This window comes from Microcaecilia unicolor, chromosome 12, assembly GCF_901765095.1.
Source record: "Microcaecilia unicolor chromosome 12, aMicUni1.1, whole genome shotgun sequence".
Classification (NCBI taxonomy): Eukaryota; Metazoa; Chordata; class Amphibia; order Gymnophiona; family Siphonopidae; genus Microcaecilia; species Microcaecilia unicolor.
Genome location: NC_044042.1, coordinates 42,607,014 through 42,619,942, shown reverse-complemented (window position 1 = coordinate 42,619,942; position 12,929 = coordinate 42,607,014). Strand labels below are relative to the sequence as shown.

At 41.6% G+C, this 12,929-nt stretch overlaps 1 protein-coding gene across 4 annotated transcripts in view; it reads left to right on the top strand.

Moving 5' to 3' along the window:
- USP28 (ubiquitin specific peptidase 28) overlaps positions 1 to 11,168 on the top strand; it is an 86,980-nt gene extending 75,812 nt beyond the window's left edge. For all 4 annotated transcript variants that reach the window (XM_030220612.1, XM_030220614.1, XM_030220613.1 and 1 more), the window contains 2 exons: positions 412 to 607; positions 8,946 to 11,168. In XM_030220612.1, coding sequence (XP_030076472.1) covers positions 412 to 607; positions 8,946 to 9,121 — 372 coding nt within the window. In that variant the 3' untranslated portion in view covers positions 9,122 to 11,168. The remainder of the gene's footprint in view (positions 1 to 411; positions 608 to 8,945) is intronic.
- The last annotated feature ends 1,761 nt before the right edge of the window (positions 11,169 to 12,929 follow it).

The following is a 12,929-nucleotide window of genomic DNA, read 5'->3' as shown; positions in this document are numbered from 1 at the left end:
CATTTTAGAGGTATTCTGGTTATATGCAATCATGGATAGATGTTTTCTGAGATCCTTGAGATTGTGCACCTAGGAGAAATGCACTGGATAGAGAACAGACTTGTGGACACAAACAGATTTCAGTGCTAGGACAGTATTTGTTTCTGGAGCTGCTGTTATACTAATCTGTGTTTTTGTGTGTCTGCGCCCTCCCCCCCCCCCCAAAAAAAAAAAAAAAAGCTCTGGTCTTGTCACCATAGATGTTTCATAGAAGCAGAAAGTGGCAGAACCCCCTGTGGGCCCATTCACTAAAAGGTTTTTTTCCTGTTTTATGCCAGCAGGGGAAGAATCCTTAGCGAATAGAGCCCAGGAGGGTCTTTGGTTTAAATTAATGTTTTCTTGTTAACATTTCTTCCTATTGGTTGCACTCAGGAGCTAAATGACACTGCAGCATCTTTGTTTGAAAGCATCCAAGAAGCCAGTGTGGCGGAGGGGGTCAACATCATGAATGAACTGGTTATCCCTTGCATGCACCTCATTATCAACAATGATATCTCCAAGGAGGACCTGGAAGCCATTGAGGTTATTCGAAGCTGCTGGTGCTCCTATCTGGGACAGGATATTGATGGTGAGTGACTTAGAGCTTCTGTTGACACATGTGCTGTGGTGCTTCAGCCTGATCACCAGATGCTGGTGGACCAGAATCGAAGGCTTGGCAAATGCTAGTCACTTGAATGACAGGCAGCCTGGCAAAAGTCATCCAGTGGAGCACCTGCATTTGTTCTGTGTTTAGAAGAATTAAACAAATGTTTTTATAAAGTGAAGGAAAAAATGAGCAGCATGAATAAAGTTTTGCAGAACTGTTAGATATGAATCAGGCAAAGTGTGGCATGATAAGAGCATAGGTGTGGGGTTTTATTTTCATTTGTGATAAAGCTTGTAGAAGATGATAGGAAAATGCCATCTTTGCCAATCTTTCTGGTTTTCCCTCTTATAGACATGAGAATAAAATTGGTGACTAGTTTCCTTGTTATAAATTCATAAAGAAAATCCATGCTAAGTCAGACCAAAGTCCATTAAGCCAAGCATCCTATCTCCTGCCGTGGCCAGTCCTGGTCATAAATAATTGTCAAATCCAAAAATACAATCCATTTTTCATAGCCCATTTCCTGGCATAAGCGGTAGCTCTCCTAAATCTAACCGGCTGCTACGTTCTAAGGACTTTTCCTCCAAGAATTTGCCCAAACCTCTCTTGAACATCACTGTTAGTCGTCTTGATCTTGTCCTTTGGCAACATGTTCCACATCTTAGTAATGCACTGGGTGGGAAAAAATTAGCAGGGGAGAGAGTTGATTCCTTTTAACAAGTTCACAAAATGTTCTATTAGGCAAGTGTCTGGGACTAGTATAGCAAAGAAAAGAAGACTCGTGTTTGCCATCTATACTCTTCTCAGAATAAGGAATAGCCTGCTTTCAGTATCTGTACCTTGCCCACAAATCTTGTAAACCTAAGTATGCCTTAGCCCAGTAAAGGTGGCACCTCTACACAAACATTGTTTGATTTGGACACGTTTTATCTTTTGTGGGTTAACACACTGGATTTCTGCTAGACCTGAATGAGCTCATTGAAGGGGAAGTGACAAATCAGCTAAACAGGAAGGGAGCAATATGGCAGCCATCAATCATCAGCTTCTTCCTCATAGGACTCAAAAATAATGATGGAATTCGCTCTCTTTACTATATATACAACTAGTTATTTTTAACATTGAGGTGAGTAGCAGTCTAATGGCAATTTTTGCTGATATTGGGCTTAAATTATGTCCAGTTAAACCCAAAGCAAGTCGCAAACAAGAATACTTCTTATTGGAAACTGAATGAGAAAGAAAAGTGATTTCATATCACCTTTGTGCATTAGGGACATAATTTTTGTCTGTTACTAGTTGATGCTCCATCTTAAGGATTCCCCTATATTTCATATTTAGAACATTACCAGGGACAAGAACTTTTTGCTTGAACAGTCCTGGAGTCCAAACTAGTAAAAAGTGCTGGAATGAAAACTTACACAAGCTGAATTTTTTTTCTTCTGTTTGACTTTCACATCTCTTCCTTCCCTTCTAGTTTATGCTGTACGGGTCATTGATGCATTAATAAGCCTTGTCAGTTTAACATTTCTGCATATTTATAGACTGCAATTTTTTTTCCTCTTCTGAAGATTAAAACATTACGATTTCAGTTTATGGCACATTAGAATACACATTCTCCCAGAGAGCCTGAGAACCCCCAGATTAATGAGCTGTCAGGAAAGCTGGTACACAGAGCAATGAAACGCACACAAAGGCTTTCTACTGGCGCTGGATGAGATGCAAATTAGCAATGAGGAATAGTCATTACACAATGAAGACGTTCCTATTCTAGCACTGAATGGATAGATGGGGTTTGGGGATTTCATGCAATAATTTGCAGCTCAGTTTCAATCTGTAATAATGGATCACGTACCGGGTGAAAGAACCAGTTCACACATTTTGTTCTTGTGCAGAGAGAAAAACCCATCTGTGTACTGAGCTGCAAAGCTCTTTTATTTTATTGCAGCAGGCGAAAGAATCTGTGCAAGGTATGCCGAAGGGTGTTAGTGCCCAACAACTGAAATAGATAAGAGAACCAGCCATTGTTGCTGAGATTAAGCTTGAGCCAATCTCCATCCACAGTTAACCATCTCTGCTTAAAAACCATGTTGGAAGAGGTGTGGAAACACTTCACCCTTGGTCATGGGCATGTGGAATGGCGTGGAGTTGTCTAGCACCATCTCTTGAGCTGTAATCAGCAAATAACATTACTTCACAAAGTTGAGGCATGGTTTTATTTTAAAATTTCTTCCCTTATGCATGCTAAGGATGCACACCATGTTTATTCATTTATAAATACTATTAAAGCATTATGCGACTCCTGGGCATGGGGGCCCTTTTACAAAGGTACAGTAGGGCACAGCAAAGGACCATTATTTCCGGGCTTGTCCAGGCATCTTGCAATAGTTCTGCTTTTGCTGTGCGCTGTTTCCCGTGCTAGAAAATTATTTTTATTTTCTAGCGTGGGGGGTGGGGAGTAGATGTGCCCGGTGGTAATTGGGCAGCACAGGCACATTGCCGCGTGCTGCCCGATTATCAAACGAGTAGCACATGAGCCCTTACTGCCTACTCAGTAGGTGGTGGTAAGGTCTCAGACGGAAATAGCTGTTCACTAATTTGGAAATTATCGCATGGCCTTTACTGGTAGAAATAGCAGTTTGGTTAATACTTGTGCTGAACACTTAGTCCACTTAAGGTTCCTGAAAATTTAAATATTTAAATAATTGAAACCTGAAATCTCCTGATTGGGGAAAATAGAAAACTATTAATAACGCACTATCCTCAAAGGAGCCTAATTACTATCATCAGTTTCTGAGATGGAGGAAAAAAAAGAATTGGTGCAAAACAACTGATTCCAAAAAATCCTCCGCCCCCTATAAACAATAGGAAAGTCCCAAGAGTGGATTAGTCCAGGCACTCAATGAAAAGGTTTTAAAAAAAAAAAATTCACACAAAGTGAGTCTAAATTAACAAGCATGCATGCTGAAAAAAACCCACTTAGCTGAGAAGATCTTCACACTCCATACTCGACTGTAACTCGACCAGTTCCTCTGATTGCTCATACATATCCCAAGGGTTACAATGTTGACAGTGCTGTAATGAGTCTTCCCTGTGTCTAAACCGGCAGTACACTGCTTACTATCTACGAAACCTCAACAAGGTCACCTTGTTTCACGATGAACTTCCTGCTTCATGAGGAATACTACTTTGCAGAACTTTTACTTTCATCACCATGACACAAGATGGCCGTGGATTATAAAAACGTCAACCTCAGCAATCGCCGATCAGCTGGTGAATCAAATTGAAAGGGGAAGTCTGTGAAGAACCTAGTAAAATGTGGTCCACTCTATATTTCTACTTAAACCCCAGGTTACACTATCCAATTCAAAAATTCACCACTGCTCCCTTGTCCATAATGCCTTTATGATATCTCCCCCACCCCCCAACTCTTACCCAAACGCAACTGATTAATGACCATGCATTTCATCTGCTCAAAAGTATGTCCAAAAATCAGGCAATGTTTTACCGTAGGAGCTTCAATTTTATGATTGAGCACCGTCATTGCATTATTAATCACTCTCATCTTAAACTGACGTGTAGTATGTCCCACATATATACGATCACAGGACATTAAACACGTAGACATTTTCTGAATCACAGGTGGTTTTGTGCTTTTAAATGAATGTCTTTACATCCATGAGAACCTTGAAAAGATGACCCCTCCATTGTAATAGAACAAATGGAACATTTTCCACATCTCAGTTGTATCCCTTGTGATCTTTCATCCATACATCTGATTTACTCACTGTCCTTCAAATTATAATTACGAACAGAAGATGCCATCAGTTGATGTTCTTTAGAAATATCATGTGTCTGTAAGATATTCCAGTGCTTCTTGATTATCGACGTAAGCTTATGTGACATCTTCGTGTACTTCAAAATATAAGGAATTACTATAGGTTGCTCCTTGTCCAATTTATCCAATAACAGATCTCTATTATATAAAGCACATTTGAACGCTCACTTAACCACATTAGTTGGATAACCGCATTCTATAAATTTGTCCTTCAGTGCCTCAGCCAATTTTTTTTTTTAAATATTGCTGAGAAGTACCACATATCCATCTATATCTCAAAAATTGAGACAAGGGCAGACTGTCTTTCAAATAATGACGGTGCATACTAATATTTAAGTAGAGAATTTCTGTTGGTCTGTTTTACATATACATCAGTATGCAACTGGTTCCCCTCTTTACAAATCCACACATTCAAAAAGTTCAAATGTTCTAACTACTACAATCAAATTGCATAGAGAGGTGACTGCCATTCAACTCTTGCACAAAACTCACCAACGCAGCTGGAGTACCATTCCATAACATAAAAATGTCATCTAAGTATCTTCCCCAGTACAACACCTGACTAAAGTGTTCTTCAGTCTCTCCCATAAACAAATTGGCAGTCGAAGGAGCACACAAATATAAATTATTGTCAAAAATAAAATGAATTAACCTTATCAATCAATTGCATCAAAAACTTAGTTGGAACTTGACAAGGACGTGGTCGAGTCTCTAAAGCCTTTTCTACAACATAAAGAGCTTCTTGTTGAGGGATCGATGTGTACATAGAACGTACATCTAACATGACCAAAGTGGTGTGTTCTTGAACCGCACGCTGTGTAAGAATGCTTAAAAAATGTGATGTCATGTAGATAAGATGAAATTTTCCTAACTAAAGTGTGGAGAAAATGTATTTACACACCCGTTCCAGTAGAGAATTCCTAGAAGAAACGATCTGTCTCCCAGGAGGGTTCTGTGCATTTCATGTATTTTTGGCACAGTATAAAAAAATAGATATTTTAGGATGCACCAAACAAAAATTGACTTGCTGTTTTTGTAAGCTGTTGAATCGCTTCATTAACAACATCAGTGTAGGGTCCTGACATAACCTCTGATAAGTATCTGCTAATTGTCAACTAATCTCTGCCATATAATTTTCTTTATCCACCACCACTATCACTCCCCCTTTGTCCGCTTTATGAATAACAATAGAAGATTCTTTACTGAGATTTCTCTAAAGCAACAAATTCTTCTTTAGTCAGATTACCTCGACCCCTATTATAATTCTTCTCCACATGATCCACATCTTGGAGAACCAGTTGTTGAAGTATATGAATAACAGGATCCATCACACCTGGAGGAAGCCAAGCACTCTTTTCTCTACAACCCAGTAGTCTCTGGTTTATCCACAAAAACCAGTTTTAATTGTAAAGACCGAATACGTTTTTCAAAGTCTACTTGAAACTGAAAAGGTTGATGTATACTAGATGGAATAAGAGAGAGCCCTTTAGAAAGGACTGACTTCTCCTCTACTGAAAATTGATATTTTGAAAAATTAACTATAGCGACTTGTCCCTTCGACTGGCTGTCATGGTTGGACCTCTTTGATGCACATTGCCTGTGCCTCTCAGCTTCCAACCACCCTGACTGCGTTGTGCATTGTGAGTTCTGTTCAGTCCCTTCTCCAAGGACAAGCAGGCTTCTATCTTCTCACAGGTGGGTGATGCCGATCTGCGTCACACAGTCCAGCTTTTGTCATAGTAAAAAAAAAGAGAGCTTTGTGGAGTTCGAGCACCTTCCCGCCTGTCTAGGGAAAGCGTTCTCAGTTTTTTTTCTGCATGAGGAAAGGTGCGTTTCTTTGTCCTCTCCTCGCTTGCCTGTTTTTTTTGAGAGCTGTTGGTGCCTTTCGGTCTTTTTTCTTTTTCTCATGTGGCTCCTTCACTTGGGTCTTGCAAACCCGTCCTTTAATTTTCTGTTGTGATCAGGCTGTTTATAGGCCCTGACTTCAGTTAGGTCTTTCTCTTTCTTTTTCTCCGTGCCTTGCCCCTTTTTCAGGCACCATAGAGTTGTTTAATTTAGCCGACTGAGTTTTTCCATCCATGTCCACGAAGATTACCAGTGGCTTCAAGCGCTGTACTCGGTATAGTCTTGTGATCAGACTGTCTCGTGAAAGGACACCCCTTCGTGGTGTTTGCAGTGTCTTGGGGCCAACCATAAGCTCTGCTGACTGTGTTCTCTGACTTCGTATGAAGAAGAGAGGATCCAGGTTTCCCAAGAGGCTCAACGAGAGAGGATTTTTGGAGCCAAGTCTGGCATCGAGGTCAGAGGCATTGGCATCGACATCAGGCATCACACCTGTTTCAGGAGCTTTGGGTAATCATGGCTGGGAGCAGTGAGGCATTGAGTGGGTCTCCACTTGTCTCAAGGCCTCCTGCTGTGCAGGTCCCCCCCCCCCCCCCCCCCCCCCGGACAGTCCATTGTCAGACCTGACACCGAGGTGATGTGAGGATTCAACGTCGTCCTCGCTGGCACCGAGGAGCCTTAGTGACACACTTTGGGCGAAGGCCAAGAAGCATCATCATCAGTCACCCTCGACTCATGTTGCCGGGAGCTCTGGGGTGTCAAAAGATCGGCACCCTAGAAGTGTTGGTGCCAGGAGGATCGCTCTCCCTCCATACAGGAAGTGCCGATGTTCCTGTTTCCAAGCAGCCAAGATCCTGCGCCAACCCCAGCGGTTCTGCATCCTGCACCTCAACCAGCACCCCAGCTTTTCCCAATGTCAGTCCTCACTGAGTGCATTTGGGCCTTGCTTCCGGAGCTGCTGGATGGCCTCATGCAGCGGTATGCATCAGTATCGGGGGTGCTTGTGCCTGCCATACCTCCCATTGTGGCCCCGCCTGGCCCTCAGCCTGTGGTGCAGCGTCCGATGCTGGAGCCGCTTGCGGCCCTTGTGTCGACTGCCACCCAAGCCGGCACCCCCTTGATGTCAGTGGAGGAAGCTTCACCGGAGTCGAGGACAAGGTGCCTCGGCATTGAGGCAGGTTCGGTGTCGGAGCTGCAAGAGAAAAGGAAAAAGGACCAAAACGCAGTAACAGCTCTCAAAAAACCGGGCAAGTGAGGGAGAGAACAGAGAAACGCACCTTCTCATGTGGAAAAAGAGAACTGAGGAGACCGCATTTGCGTGATGGGTGGAAGGCACTTGCGCATGCGTGGTGGAGCATGGCTCGCGCTCCACAAAGCTCTCTCTTTTTTTTTACTATGGCAAAGCTGGACCGTGCAACGTGGATCGGCGTCGCCCACTTGTGAGAATATGAAGCCTGCTTGTCCTCGGAGAATACCTGCTACAGGTAAGTATCTTCGCTATACTTCTGTCCCCTTCCGATTTACTGTTAGCTTTCTCTTTTCCACTAGAGGAGTTCGAAGATAAATTGAACCCTACTTTTTTAGACTTAGATACGTTCCATCAATCTTTTTTTTTCAGTTTCTGCAGGTTATATACATAATCTTCACTATAATCTTTTTGGTCCCTTTACAATTGTTTAGTTTTAGTAGCTTTGATTTCTCTATTAAACTTAATTTTCTATCAAAATTTGCCAATCTGTAGATGTTTCAATTGTTCTTCCAACCTAGGTTCATCCTGAGTTAACTTATATTGTATAGTCTGAATTAATAACAACATAAGGTTTAGGGAGCATTGATGTAAAATGCTGTTCCATTGGTTCACAAAACTTTCATCTTCTGGAAACAACTTAGGTGAGGCATCTGTAGAGACCCCATGGTATAATTTCTTTCTTATAATAGTCTGCCAAGGTAGAACTATACAATTTATATCTTACAAAATCTTTATAATCCGTTAACAGCTGTGTCCATCCCCATCATTCAACAAATCTGCCTCATTAAGCTGGTACATACTTGTCATAATTCCACTCACCCAACAAAGCAATTGTATAAACAATCTAATCACTTGGGGTAACAAACTATAAGGTTATTACTTAAAAAATCAGTTTAAGTATGTGCCAAACACTTAATCCACTTAAAGTTCTTGAAAATTTAAATATTTAAATAATTGAAACCTCAGATCTCCCGGTATGGGAAAATAGAAAATTCTTTATAACCCACTAGTTACTTTTATCGGTTTCTGAGATAGAGGATAAAAAGAATCCATGCAAAAAAATTCCCCAAGGGAGAAAAGCAACTGATTCCAAAAAATCCTTTGGTCTCTATAAACAACAGGAAAGTCCCAAAAGTGGATCAGTCCAGGCATTCAATGAAAGGGTTCTTTAAAAAAAAAAAAAAATATATCAAAACTCATACAAAGTGAGCCTAATAGAAATTCAGCCATTTTAGAGCCTTGCTAAAAAGTGGCTGGAGCATGCGGGAAGCCCACACGCTACAACTGTCACTGGTCACTTTTTAGCATGGTTTATTCCTATGTGCTGGGTATTTTATGCTTTTTTTTTTTTTTTTTTGATTTGTGTAATTTTATTAGATTTTTTTTTCCCTTCCCAGAAAATCTACGGCTTAAGTTGGGACAGTTCCTGCCACGACTTTTGGACTGCTCAGCAGAGCTCATCGTTCTGAAGGAACCTCCCAGAATTCGGCCCAACTCTCCCTATGACCTCTGCAGTCGTTTTTCAGCCATTATGGAGTCAATTCATGGAGCTTCTGCTGTTACTGTAAAATGAGCCCTGGGGGAACTTTGCCCTGCTTTTTCTGCCTTTCAACTGTGTGAAAAAGCAAAAATAATACTTACATTTCTGTATAGAAGTTGAATAGCAGTGCTGCACTTTAAACATTGTAAAAGCCATTTTACCACAAAGGGTGAGAACCACTATTAGTGAAAGGGACAAAACTTGAAACTGCAGTGTGTCATGTATAAAAATTACTGTCATTTTCATAAAGCCCCCTCAGGAACAACTAAGGTCTAGTTGGAGGAAGGATAATAACATGAACAAGAGTTAACCAGCCATCCTATAATGTTTTTGGGCAGTACAGAGTTTTCTTGGACTCTTGATATCTTTGTTTGCTATTTAGTAAATGGATGCTGCCCTCTTGTGGCCAGTCCATCCAAAGGTGCTACTTATTGTGCTTTGCAAAAGTGCCAAAGATGACCACCAAGTGGCCCATAAAATTGCTTAGTGTTTTGTATGAACAGGTGGCTTTTATTTATAGGAACTACTGAACAGTAGCAATTAGAAAATGGCATTGAAATGCAATTCAACCAGTAACCTTAATACTGCTGTTATGTTCAGGCAGTGGTTTTAGCCAACCCTCATGCGTTGCTACTGTTGCCATTCCTCCATTTTCACAGGAAGGTTGGAGGGGACGTCAGGGCAGGAGCCCAAGATAATATCTAACCAGTCCAGCCCTTGTGTCATGAGCTCAAGAGATATACTGATACTGTTAAGAATCAACCTGGCCCCAAACAAATCTTGGATTGCAAAGAACTGTTTCCCTCAAGGAAAGGGTAGAATTGTGCATTCCGATGGGGCAAATGAAAGGATGCTGCAGCCCAGATCTGCCACAACATTTGGCTTCTCTCTGAACTTTGCCATCCTAAATTTTGCTGCCCTGGTCGTAGCTCTGCTTTTGTTCCAGGAGAAGAGGTTATACTCTCTGGTTACTGATTTTTTAAGTCTGATGCATACCATGAAAATAACCTTTTCCTTGTAGCTGTCATTTAACAACTTTTTCAAGGTGAAAAAAAACGAATTCTTCGGTGCAGGTTCCAAGGTTCTGACATTAGTTTCTTGCCTTTAGTACTGTAGGGAACACGCAGGGAAGAGTAACTGCTACAGTTGGAGCAGCCCAACCTACTGACCTTGGACATGCACTTGTAGGTCACTGAATGAATGTCTAACCTTAGCTTTACAGGAAACTGGTCAGAGTGAAATCCAGGAAATGGAGGCTCAGAGTAGAGACTGGTCTGAGAGAAACTGGCCCCTAGTGGGAAGCAAGAGGCAAACCTTCAACCACTTATTTGATTATTGGGTTGGAAATGGTTAATTGTAGTAATTCACCAGACCATTGTGTTACAGCTGGTGGTAAGGGAAAGGGTCTAGCCTTTTTCTTTCCCTTTCGCCCCAAGAAATATGGCCACAATTCTGTAAATTTTCTTTTTGCCCTGAAGCATCCTTCTGTCCCTTTGAATTTCCAGTTAATCGGAATCTGCTTCAGCTGTGGCACTAGAGGCCTTCATTCAGGGATAACTGCTATTTGCCTCGTTTTTGGTCCTCTCTCGCCCCATTTCCATCTAGCTCAAGCCTAATAGTTTAATCAGTTTCCTCTGAGGCAGGACACAAGTCTGGTATTGGTCCTCTGTAGGAAAACATTTGTAGTGGCTGGTTATTATTATCTTAGTCCCCCTGTATTCTTAACACTGGCTTGAACTCTGCCTTTACATAGAAGTGCTGCTCTGGGCATGGACCTGAGTGACTTGGAATACATACGGTAAACATGCTGTTTATGGCGCTGCGCTCCAGTTTCTCATCGTTCTTGCTTGTGTATCAGTCAGTCAGTGATAATTAGTGAGCTAAATACGTATGGCAGCTGTACCCTCCTAATGACGCGTTAGGTGCATGCCAGAATGAAAAGGTGATTGCGTTTGCGTATTAAATATACAATCTCCAAGCACAATGTTGTTTAGGGGCGAAGGCTCCTGGTCACATCCACTCACCTAAACCCTGTGACAGATGACATCACCTGGCCCTGCATCCTCTGCACCCCCCCCCCCCCCCCAAAAAAAAAACAATGCCCTCAGGTTCATAATTATTGTGCTGTGGAAAGATTATCTGTGGCAGGCTTTGCCAAAGGTTTGACAAAAGACTGAATTGGTAATGGAGAGAATTTATAGCCTGTGGGGGTGTGCTTTTTTTTTTTTTTTGACTGTTGTGCATGCAGCTGCGTGATTCTGCCTCAGCAGAAAGTCGTCTGCAGAATTGGCCACCATTTCTGTTGGCAACGGCATGGGATTGGAGGGGGGGGGGGAGAGAACAGTTTAGCCTGTGCTATGTATAGCAAAAATTAGAAAGTCAGAACAATTAGAGCTAAGTTTGAAAGAACAACAGGGATTTAAAGCTTCTGTGCATTATGACATTGTAATTATACTTCCCCTGCTTGCTGGCCTAGGAGGGGGAAACTTGACAAAAGGTTTTGCTCGGAAAGTAGATATGTTTCTTCCTTTGCTGATTGTGGATTGTAATATCAGGGTGCTGCTGCCAAAAACAGTTGTTCAGAATTAACGGACTGGGGGGGGGGGAGGGGGAAGGAATGACATTTTGTATCCCTTTATAGAACCATATTTTGGCAAAAAAGGAAGATGCAGTTCACTTTGGGATTTTCAAGGGCCAGCTGAGTTTTGTGTGAGTAATTAGAAGTGAGGCTGAACTGCTGAAGCCAAATACTTTAGCAATGAATGACAAATTGTTCTTTGTTACTTCTGCAGTTATTTTTAAATGCACAATAAAAGTATTTATGTTTTTATTTCAGTGTGCTGTGGAGATCTTATTATTATACATTGGTTCTCCGATTATTTATTTGTTAACTAAATACCCAGTGCATGTGTATCGTGATGAAGACAAAGAACGAAAATGAAATTGCTCTTCAGATTTAGGCCAGTTTGAAAATATGCAAAGTTTTTTCCCCCCATTTATTCCCTTAATAGGTTGGCAAGCCAGGGAAAGATGTCAGCAGTATTTAATAGCTCTTTCTGCCTGGAGCTGAAGTTTTTGTTTCCTGCTACCAGGTGTGATGTCAGAGTGACATCTAGTGGTGAAAGTGTACAGTGTCTCTACTGAACCTTTTTTGTGGCTTTCTTTGTTAGAGGAAGGGAACCCCTTTCAGCACAGAAAGCTCAAGTACCAGCTCAAGATGATGGATTCTGTAGTACACCCATGCCCTCCCATTTACCAGACATTCCGACCGCATCCATCTCTTTTGAAGGTAAACTTTTTGTAACCAAAGTATCTCCTTCCCCTCCTCCAAACAAAGGTCGAGCCATCTATTCAAATTATGGAACATGACAAATACAATAGTTTTTTTTTTTGTTTTGTTTTTTTGTTGTTGTTACATTTGTACCCTGCGCTTTCCCACTCATGGCAGGCTCAATGCGGCTTACATGGGGCAATGGAGGGTTAAGTGACTTGCCCAGAGTCACAAGGAGCTGCCTGTGCCTGAAGTGGGAATCAAACTCAGTTCCTAAATTCCCCAGGACCAAAGTCCACCACCCTAACCACTAGGCCTGTTCTAGACCTTCTCTATGGAATTAAAAAGGATATGTTTTGAGTTGAACCACTATTTACCATATGCAAGCGAATTACCCAGGAATCTGTGAATGAGGAATGGATAAATAGGAGGGTTGGTGGTTTGATAGCCTAAAAAGGTTGCTTGCTGTACTGTACCATTGGTCTGATGGTGAAAGGACATTATGTACTTTATTAGATTTGGTTTACATCTCTTTATTAGTAGCTCGGGGCCATTTACATTCAGCTGCAA